Source organism: Triticum aestivum, chromosome 3B (genome assembly GCF_018294505.1).
Source record: "Triticum aestivum cultivar Chinese Spring chromosome 3B, IWGSC CS RefSeq v2.1, whole genome shotgun sequence".
In the NCBI taxonomy this organism is placed as follows: Eukaryota; Viridiplantae; Streptophyta; class Magnoliopsida; order Poales; family Poaceae; genus Triticum; species Triticum aestivum.
Window position 1 is genome coordinate 576,239,630 of NC_057801.1, and position 10,626 is coordinate 576,250,255.

General features: G+C 48.0%; 1 protein-coding gene across 1 annotated transcript; it reads left to right on the forward strand.

Moving 5' to 3' along the window:
* The first annotated feature begins 288 nt into the window (after positions 1 to 288).
* Positions 289 to 5,359, forward strand: LOC123065772 (eukaryotic translation initiation factor 3 subunit L). Its single transcript, XM_044488990.1, has 7 exons — positions 289 to 966; positions 1,598 to 1,932; positions 2,564 to 2,897; positions 3,895 to 4,043; positions 4,121 to 4,214; positions 4,724 to 4,795; positions 4,944 to 5,359. Exons 1-7 carry the CDS (start codon positions 457 to 459, stop codon positions 5,055 to 5,057), a joined length of 1,608 nt encoding a protein of 535 aa, XP_044344925.1. The 5' UTR covers positions 289 to 456; the 3' UTR covers positions 5,058 to 5,359.
* Positions 5,360 to 10,626: the final 5,267 nt, after the last annotated feature.

The window sequence follows — 10,626 nt, forward strand, 5'->3', positions numbered from 1 at the left end:
GCCCAGTTATCCGCCGGTTGATGGCAAGTGTTTCCCTAATATTTTTGTCTATAAATTTTATCAATGTTTACAAAGTTTAACTTTAACCAAAGCTAATATACAGAATAGATAAAAATGGAGGGAGTATTAACTATCGTTGATTCAGTACAACTTTGTACGAAATCAGCGACAGTTAATCAGCATTGGAGGGAGTAGCATTTGGAGAACTGAATTGATTTATCGGTCTACAGTAAAATAAGAGCGAGGAGTTAGCCGAAAAGCCCTCTCTGTGTGCTAGTCGTAAATTTGTTTCCCCTCCCTTTGTCGACACCTCACAGCTGGACACAACATTCTCCATTTCTCCTGTTCCGCACCAGTCGGCAGCCAACACGAGGCCAGAGCCACCCCAAAAACCCCGGTGCAAACTCAGCGAGGATCCCCACCCCTACCTAAGCCCTAGACCCCTCACCGGCGACCATGCCCGCCGCCGCCGCCGCCGCCTCCTCCGGGACGCTCGCGGCTTCCTACACCGACTACATCCCCGACTCCGTCAAGAGCTTCGTCTCCGACCTCTACCGCTCCATCCGCGGCGGCGACGTGGTCGGGACCGACAAGCTGTACGAGGGCGACTTCCGCCGCCTCTCCGCCCGCGTCTACCGCGACAAGCCCTGGCCGCCCGCCAAGGCCGTCGCGCTCTACTGCGACGACGACCACGTCTTCCTCCTCCTCTACAGCGAGCTCACGTCCCGCCACGCCCACGCGCGCCTCCCAGGCCTCACCCTCACGCACCGCGCCGACTCCTGGGACACCTACTGCTCCCTCTTCACCGTCGTCCTCCAGAACGTCCTCACCATGCAGCTGCCCAACCAGTGGCTCTGGGACATGGTCGATGGGTTCGTGTCCCAGTTCCAGAGATTCTGCCAGTACCGCACCAAACTCGAGGACAAGACCGAGGAGGAGATCAGCCTACTCAAGCGGTTCGACCAGGTCCGCGCTTACTTATGTCCATTTACTTGTGGGCTTAGTACGAATTGTGGATTGTGGTTCGTGCATGGTAAATAAATGGTGTCCTTTGGCGAATTTCAGTTTCTCCTGGCAGTATAGTTTACTGAATGATAGGTTCGTTATTCTCGATGTTTCAGTTAGATTGTGATATTTAGGATGCTGTGGAGCTGGTTCGTGCCTAGAACCGGACATTAATGCCAGTCCCAATTTTATTCAGGAGTTACACTTGAGGTGTCAGATGTGGCTTGTGCTGTGGCAGTTTACTGCATTGCATTGTGTCCCAGTATTATTCCTGAGTTCTGTATGGGGATTGTGGTGGCAGAGGTGGTTTTTGCTTGTTAAGGGTACATACTACTTTGATTACTTATGTGACGCCTGCACATTGTTTGTTCAATTGTACTCTCAGTTGGTTACGCTAGTTTTCATGAGTTATTCATAAATGTGTTCTGCACAGGTGGTTCTTGCTTTTGATATTGAGTTGTGACTTGTGAGGGCATTCCTTAAAATATGTCTATCAGTCATACTTGGTTGGGTGTTTCTAAGGTTAAGTCTAGCTTGAATTTTGATGGCTTTTTTGGTGGTAGTGTTTCCTAACTAATAGTCTTCTTTACAGGCATGGAGTGTATATGGGGTTTTTAATTACTTGAAGGCACTTGTGGAGAATTCGATGATCAGAGAGATCCTGGAGAGGGAGAATGAGGGGCTTGAGCAGTTCACGATGATGAATGGGTATGAGCACAAGCAGGGTGGGAGCAATGTGTTGAAGATGCTGGGGTACTACAGCATGATTGGGCTGCTGAGGGTGCATTGCCTGATAGGGGATTACCATACTGGGCTGAGGTGCTTGTTGCCTATAGATATTGGCCAGCAGGGTGTCTACACCACTGTGACTGGGAGCTACATTTCCACTATCTACTACTATGGTTTTGCCAACTTCATGATGCGCAGGTGTGTAATACACTAGCTTGAGCCTTTTCACCATATATATTTATATTGCATTCTACAAAGACTGAAGTGCACTTATTTTTTATTATGGGATATGATAATTGTAGCTCCTCTACTTTGTACAAATAATGACTGGTTGTGTTGTTTCCCCATATGTGACAATTCCATACGCGGTCCTATTGTTGTGTACTTTAAGCTTGGAGTGAGTTAGCAAAAATGTATAATTGTAGTTTAACATCATGTTGTCTTATGGGTAAAGCTTTTGCTGCAGTTTTTCTTTTTGTGCCTACCGTGTTTACGCTAGTCTATGGTAATTGATTGCCAGTAAATTATTCTTGTTTCCCATGCTTAACTCAAAGTGCTTGATTTTCGTGGGTTTCTGATGAGTGATATATACCTGATAAAGTATTCGTGTTTTCTGTGCTTACTCCAAAGTGCTTGGCTATCATGTTCTTCTAATAAGTGATATCACGCGATCAATAATTTGGAGCATGCTTTTCAGTTGTACAAAGATGAGAATATGTTGCTATGTGACGTGCAAGTGGCACATGCTATTAGTTGCACTTCAGCATCTTGATATTGTCCAAGCTGGAACTGCTTTTAACTGATTCACCATGTTTCTGGGCTGATCTAGGTATGCTGACGTGATACATCAATTCAACAAAATTCTGCTGTATATCCTGAAGTATAAGCAATACCATGAGAAGTCTCCGCAGTATGACTTTGTACTGAAGAAGAATGAGCAGATGTATGCACTATTGGCAATCTGCCTCTCATTGTGCCCACAGAACAATGTAATAGCTGAAGATGTTAGCATTGAGCTGAAGGGGAAGTATGGTACCGAAATGGAAAAGATGCTTAGAGGTGATGATCAGGCACATTATGATGAACTCTTTTCCCTTGCCTGCCCCAAGTTCATTGCTGCATGGCCTCCAGTTTTAAAAGAGCCATTCACAAACTACAACCAGGTATTATCTAAAGCTAATATAGCAACGGTATTCTTCTTTTGTATATATATTTTGTTGTATCCCAGATTGGGTTAGGTACCAAGGCGTTTCTAGGCTGGGAACATAGAGTGTATCTTTGCTTGTTTATCATCTCCAGGAAGCTGCTAGTTCCATTTTTAGTGCATCAGTATATGTTTGCACAACCTTTGTCATTGAAAGGCCAAAGTGATCAGCTGAAACCCCACAACTTTTGACACTGGCGCCGATAGCATACCGGGTAAAATAAGCATTAAGAAGTATCGAGGGCCTTGAGTTGCCATGGGCAATAATTCCATCAACAGTCCGGTTTGGTACAGTTTGAATGGGTTAAGTTAAAGGAAATGGTAACCCCATAAGCCCCTGTCTTCCACAGCATGAGCTGTATTAGCCTGGTACCACACCGTGAAGTAACAAAAAAAAGGAACAGCATGGTTTAGTAAGAGAAGTTTCTATGTAACTACCAGGGATTAGAAAAACGAATATAAACCTAGTAAAAATTCTCAGCAGTATTAATCAGTTCACAGTTACTCCCTCCGTTCCTAAATAGATGACTCAACTTTGTACTAACTTTAGTACAAAGTTAATACAAAGTTGGGTCATCTATTTTGGAACGGAGGGAGTATATACTTAAGGAAATACATAGAAACATAAATTGGGCACATATATAGATGAGGTTACACTATTGTAGCCTGTGAACATCTGTTATGAACTTTTTTGTACAACGGAATGTTTTATGTCAATATATATGTACTAATTCGACCTTAGTACTAGATTCTGACCAGCAGTTTTTCAGTTTCAACACCATTTTCTGGTTTCTGGCATGGCATGTACTCGTGGCTTATGAAATTATAGAGAAGTTGCTTCGATTGTATTTCTTTGGCTCAGTGGTTTATGGAATTGTAGAGAAGTTGCTTTCTTTGGCTTAGCTTGTAATTTCACTTCTGTTAACAAAACAAGCCCTAAATTGCTTACTGTCCAGGATGTATATCGTCTTCAGTTGAAGCTGTTTCTTGATGAAGTGAAGCAACAGCTATTTCTTGGGGATATCAGAAGCTTTCTAAAAGTGTTTTCAGTGATAACCATTGGCAGACTTGCGCAGCACATGAAATTGGATGAGAACACTCTAAGGTCTGTATAGTTATTTATTTTTTATGTTTGACTGATTATGTTAAGAGTTTTAGGGATTTTAACTTGCATATGGACAGGGCAATCCTTCTGGCGTACACCTGCAAAACTCATGCCGTTGACAATTACGGAAAGATCACATCCAGTGCAGACTTTGACTTCTACATTGATGAGGTAGCACAATTGTTGTGTACCAACTATGACCATTTTTTGCCTTCTTATGGACTACCTGTATTCCTTTTTGTTTGTGCATTCACAGACAGAGCCTTTTGTTTAATATTTTTTGTCAACCTGCTTGGAGAAAAGGAAATGTTTATTTTGCTAGCTTCGGAAGTATCATCTCCATGCTTGATCTTGATCTGTTGAATTTTTTAAGTTTTATGCTTTTAGATTCAGTATATAGGCTTGAAATTGAGCGTATTTTGCATTTAAGCATAAGAATTGTATGATCTTAAACCGAACAATTAGTGCAAAATTGTGTGCATGCCTAAACGGGTTGTTTTTCATGTCTCCAATCGGTTTTATCTACACGAGGACAGCACTCTGGGTGTGTCCGTTTTTTGGGGAACCTTTGTTTTGTCTGCTGTTGAAATGACGCAATGCAAGCATGATTCATCAGTATATTATTACCGCACGTGACTGACCACTCCATGTGATTTGTTAAATTCATTTGGTTAATGCAGGAAACAGTTCATGCTACTGAATCCAAGTCAAGCAAGCACCACCATGATTACTTTTTGACGCATATTTCGAAGGTACCCTAAGATCTGTAGCCTTTTTTTTCCTCTGTCGCTAGTCTACACTGTGTTTCCTTGGACACTTCCTTGTGTTTGGTGCTTAGCCCTAGAATAGTTGTCTTAGTGATATCCATAATCTAACTATCTTTATCACCATCTCCAACAGCTTGAGGAAGTGATGGGCGAGTTGAGTGAAGTACAGCTAGCTGAGCCTGCAATTTCTCCTGGTGAAGAAGCTTGCATGTTTCCTTCTTACGACGGGGCACACTGGCACTGCTGATGGTTAATGCAAAAGATTTTGTTGCCGTATTGAGCGATCCTTTTTGTCTCCTGTGAAGGAAATCCTCGCCAACTACAGAAGGTCACGACTTCGTTAACGACGCTAACTCTTTCAGCCATGTATCGGAATGGCAAGTTCTGCTCATGAACACTGCTTCTGGGCTGTAGAATCGACATGTCCAAATGGTTATGATGATGTCAGTGTCTCCGTGTCACAACTGTCACGTTTGAATGGTTGTGGTGTTTACCGAAAGACATCTAAATGGTGGTGATGTGTAAATCTAAAGAATGGTTCCAGTGTCTGGTTTATATGGCGTTGTAGCCTATTTGATGTGGTGTGGTTTTCTCTATGGGAAATGTTTGTGGCCGGTGCGCCGGCCGAAGATTGGGCCGGTCGCACGCGGCACGTACCTGGAATAGATCGAATGCCCCTGCTCTTCTCACCATGACGTGTCCTACGGGACCCGCGCACCGCCCACCCTCCCCTTCTTATCCATCCACACACTCATCTATCTTCTCCCTCCTCTGTTTCTCTCCCTCCCCAATCTTGCCTCTCCTCTCTGTCTCTCTTCCCCGCGGCAGCCATGTCCTTGCCCGCTCCACCGGCTGTGAGTTTGTTGTCGCGGAACAGCTCCGAGCACGCTGCTGCGAGCAGCTGCAGAGCCACCAAAAAAACCAATGGATGAACTCCATCCCCTTCCCCTCCTCTCTCCTATCCCCTTCTCTCCTCAGTGGCCATGGATGAACTCCTTCCCCTTCTCTCCTCGGCGGCCATGGATGAACTCCATCCCCTTCTCTCTCCAGCAGCCATGGATGAACTCCATCCCCTTCGTCACCCATCCTTAACCCTCTTTTTTTTCCTGCAACTGTTGAAGAAGCTGCAACCGGCCATGAAAAAGGTTGCGTCCACACTCCGAGGTGCTGGAACCGGCTAGAGAAAAAGCTACGACCACCTTAATCGGAGGTGCTGGAATCACACTTTTTTTGCTGGAACCATATGTTCTTTTTGCTTCAAGAACACTACTCTAGTTTTTTTGCTTCAATCATATTAATTTTTGCTGGAACCATATGTTCTTTTTGCTTCAAGAACACTACTCTAGTTCTTTTGCTGAGATTTTTTGCTTCAATCATATGAATTTTTACTGGATCCATCTTATTTTGCTGGAACCACTCCAAGTTTTGCTACAACGGTGTTCGATTTTTGCTACCACCGTCTTTGCTTTTGCTACTCCCCTATTTCTGATTTTTTGCTGGATCGATCTTTTCTGCTGGAAGCTCTCAAAGAGAGAGAAAAAGGAGGTTGTGGATGCCATGGAGGGAGCTGCAAAGATTACAAAAAATGCTACAACCAGCCTCCTAGGGGAGCTTCAATCGAAGGTGATGAATTTTGGGGACCGGCCACCACGCAACCGCGAAAGCTGGAACCGTTGACGAAAAAAGCTTCAATTGTTTTCTGAAAAAGCTTCAATGGGCGTGAGAAAAAAGCTGTTGCCGACGGCATGGCGGTGCGGCAAAGGACGGCGAGGACGGGACCGGCGGCGAGCTGGTGATGCTTCAAGGCAGGCCTAAGAGCGTCTATGGCGGGTGTCCAGACGAACAACTGGATGTGCTTTTTTAGAAAGAAAAAACGAGGCAAAAGGCTGATCTGACGGTTGGTAAAAAGGTAAACTAATGTGCCAGATGCGACCGGCCGAACCGTTCCGCCGGTGCACCGGCGCCTATGAGTCGCCTTTCTCTATTCCATTGATATTTTTCCTTTGGACGCCCTGTTCTAGCGTGTCGAATACGAGAAGAGGAATAGGACACGTAGATCCGCCTTGGATCTCTTTGATCGTCCTATCGTATCAGTTGACTCTAGTTACTGCTTGTCCAGCCGTCGGCCGTCGTTTTTGCGTGCGCTAGTTTTTGCTGGGTGTGATGACTGTGATCTCACTTTACATCTCCTATTGCACGAGTAAGTTCGATCGCGGTACGGGGACTGTTCCAGTTTTCCATTTGGTATCGTACCCACATGTTCTCCTCTGTAAGGAAACCTAGCCCCCGCGGGCGACACGGGCGGCGCCGCCACCCCTTGCCGCTAGCCCTCCTCCTCCTCCCCTTCCCCGCCGCCGCCGGCCACCACCGCCGGGGCAAAGCCCCCGCGGTGGCTGGCGGCGGGGGCCTTCTCCCCTCCTCGTGTTCGTGGCTTGCAGGAGCGGCCAGTCCAAGCGGAGGCGCCGGGGTGCGCGGATCCTGGCGGCGCGGCGGCGACTATCTTGACTGCGGCGGGCCCATGGCACGGCTGCAGATGGGTCGACGCCGAGCTGTGTGGCGGCTGCGTGCGGGTCTCCTCGTGGCGGCGGCCTTCGCCCGCGGCGGGGCGGCACGTGCGCGGCATTCGGCGAGGGGTGGGGACGAGACCACGGTGGCTTCTCGTGCGAGTACGCGGAGAAGAGGCTACGGCGTGTGTCCTCGGGGAGGATGGCTATCCTCGCCCAGATCCGTCGGCGGCATGGCGGCGGAGGTCGCAGTGGCTGCTCGGCGGTGGCGGAACTTGGCCGGTGGCAGCGGCGAGGTTCTGTCTGGATCCCGGGGCGGCGGCCCTAGAGGGTGGCGGCTGTTGAAGCTAAGGCTTCCCGCGGCGGCATGGCGTGGTGCAGTCCCTGTCCAAGGCGAATCTGTGACGGCGATCTGCTTTGGATTGGTTCGGATCAGAGACGGTGACGAGCGCGTGGGATCCTTCTCGCCGGCTCTCGCGGCTTGGCGAGGCGGGGTGGGAGCCCTCCTCCTAGGCTCTAGTGGTGGCACACTCAGGCAGTGGCCGGTGCGCCAGGGATCCCATGGTGGCACTGTTGCTGCGGTTGATCGCCGGATCTAGGCGGCTGGATCTGGGGCTTTGAAGGCGGTCGAGACGGTGCACAGGTTGTTGGGTGGATTTCTTGGGGCGGATCCGGGTGAAAACCTGGTCTTCGGTTGATGGCCGGAGCCGGTGATGACGATGCCCTTATCATCGTTTCCTTTATGAAGGCATCATCGAGGTGAAGCTCCCAACTCCACTCAATACCTCTGGGGAAAACCCTAGATCAGCTGATCGGATGTTGGCGGCATTCATGTGTCGTAACCCCCTTTGGGGCGGCATTCTTGGAGGTGCACTCGACTTCGCGGGACCAGCGGACGGCTTCTTTGGTGGAGCGGTGCTTCATCTTACACATTGATGGCGACGGATCTTGACGGCGCGGTGCAGTGCAGATTCAGAGTTCGATGTGGGAGGATGGACTCGCGCAGGAGGACGGCGCTGTCTGGCGTCGTGGTGGCGTCGATGGTAGAGAGACCTGACACGGTAGATGCGACAGTACAACTCTGAAGATGGACTCATGGCAGGTGGCTGCGGCGGCCTCATACCCGGCAGACGTCCTGCTTGAGGAGTGAGCCGGACTGGTAGGTGCCCCATACCAGGCAGGCGTTCTGGTTGGGACCTCAGGTCTTAGATGTTTAGGTTTGGCTGCGATGTCTGTTTGGTATTAGGCCCAGGCTAACAGCGCCCCTTCATCAATTGGATAGGTGTAGCGACAGTTGTTGCTTAGACGGTGGCTTTAGTCTTGCTGTTGTATGACTTTGTAAGGTCTTGTGAGAATAATTAATAAAATGGCCGCATGCATCGCCCGGATGCAGAGGCCGGGGTCATCCTCCTTTTTAAAAAAAAAAAAAAACATGTTCTCCTCTGTATAAATGCAAGTAAAGAGTAGGCCAAGCATCACTCGGGGACACCGCAGTTACGCAAGACGGCAAGAAGAGCAGCCAAGGTTTCAGGCTCGATCTCGTCTTCCAGAACCAAATATTTGTGCCTTGGTAGCCTCGCAGATGGAAGGCTGACAAACTCGCTCGATCGCCGTCGACATTTGCTGGCCACGCTGTCAGCCACCATTGTGCTTATTTGTTTTTAGTTTTCGAAGGAAAACCATCGTGCTTACATGGGCCACGGGCCTCGAGGCCTGTAGAAGCTTGACGTGATCTCGGCCCGATACGAGCCGTAGGTGTGCTACTGTGCTCAGGTTTATTTTAGTCCCATACCGCTAGAGCTGAACGGTCTCTCCCTGCTTAAAGGGACTTGCGCTGATGCCCGTATTGCCTCCTCGGAGGCACCGGCCTGACCCTAACCCAGTTTGTCTGTCTTTACCATACCATAGGACGTGCAACCTGGAGTCGGTGCACGGCATGGGCACACTAGCACAAACTATTTGGAAATTTGATTGTGGATGCTGATGTATATGTTAGTGCGACACGCACTATCAAGCTTTTTGTTTTTTGAACCCTATTTTAGCAAAATAAGTTTATTATACTCTTTTTTTAATTGAATTGAATGATTATAGATGCAGTTTAGTGTGTTTGTTCATTCATTTCAATCCGTATGTGGTCTATAATACTAAGTCCAAAACATCTTAATTTGAAAAAAAAAGTACTCACTCCGTTCAAAAATACTTGTCGGAGAAATGGATGTATCTAGAAATATTTTAGTTCTAGATACATTCAATTTTATCCATTTCCCCGACAAGTATTTCCGGACGGAGGGAGTAGTACTTAAGGCATCTTCAACGCTGACCAGCAAATCGAACACCACATCCGTCCGCAAGTAAAGGGACCAGTCCGTGGACACGGATGCGAGAGCTCGCCAACAATGCTAGCCGCATACATCTCAAGCCGGGTTTGAACAAACCGGACAAAATTCATCAAACACGACAGGTTTTCATTGAAGTTCGGACATAATTTTGCATAAAAAGGTTGATATTTCGATCATTTACTAAAAACTAAAAACAATAATTCTAAACCCTATACGGGACAACCACCTCGTACGCGTGGCCGCCCTGCCCTGCCGCACCGTTATCGTCGTCCGTGCCGTCGTCGTCGTCGCTCCAGCGGTGGAAGGGCGTCAAATGGCCGAGACAACCTTGTCCGGCGGTTGCCTGCCTCTCGCGGAGGAGCCGCTCCGCTACCTCTTCACGGTGTGGAGGGCCGCCGCGGCCAATGCAGACGACGTCTCGCCGAGGAGCCCTATTTTAGCAAAATAAGTTTATTATACTCTTTTTTAATTGAATTGAATGTATAGATGCAGTTTAGTGTGTTTGTTCATTCATTTCAATGGTCCATAATACTAAGTCCAAAACATCTTAATTCGAAAAAAAGTAGTACTTAAGGCATCTTCAACGCTGACCAGCAAATCGAACACCACATCCGCCCGCGAGTAGGGGGATCAGTCCGTGGACACAGATGCGAGAGCTCGCCAACAATGCTAGCCGCATACATCTCAAGCCGGGTTTGAACAAACCGGACAAAGTTCATCAAACACGACATGTTTTCATTGAAATTCGGACATAATTTTACATAAAAAGGTTGATATTTCGATCATTTACTAAAAACTAAAAACGATAATTCTAAACCCTATACGGGACAACCACCTCATACGCGTGGCTGCCCTGCCCTGCCGCACCGTCATCGTCGTCCGTGCCGTCGTCGTCGTCCCTCCAGTGGTGGAAGGGCGTCAGATGGCCGCGACAACCTTGTCCGGCGGTTGCCTGCCTCTCGCGGAGGAGCCG

Excerpts from the sequence above, each read along its gene's own strand:
- LOC123065772 (XM_044488990.1), top strand. The coding sequence starts at position 457 with ATGCCCGCCGCCGCCGCCGCCGCCTCCTCCGGGACGCTCGCGGCTTCC. Across the intron at positions 1,933-2,563 it reads GCCAACTTCATGATGCGCAG|GTATGCTGACGTGATACATC; the intron begins GTGTGTAATACA and ends GGGCTGATCTAG. Across the intron at positions 4,796-4,943 it reads TTTTGACGCATATTTCGAAG|CTTGAGGAAGTGATGGGCGA; the intron begins GTACCCTAAGAT and ends CATCTCCAACAG.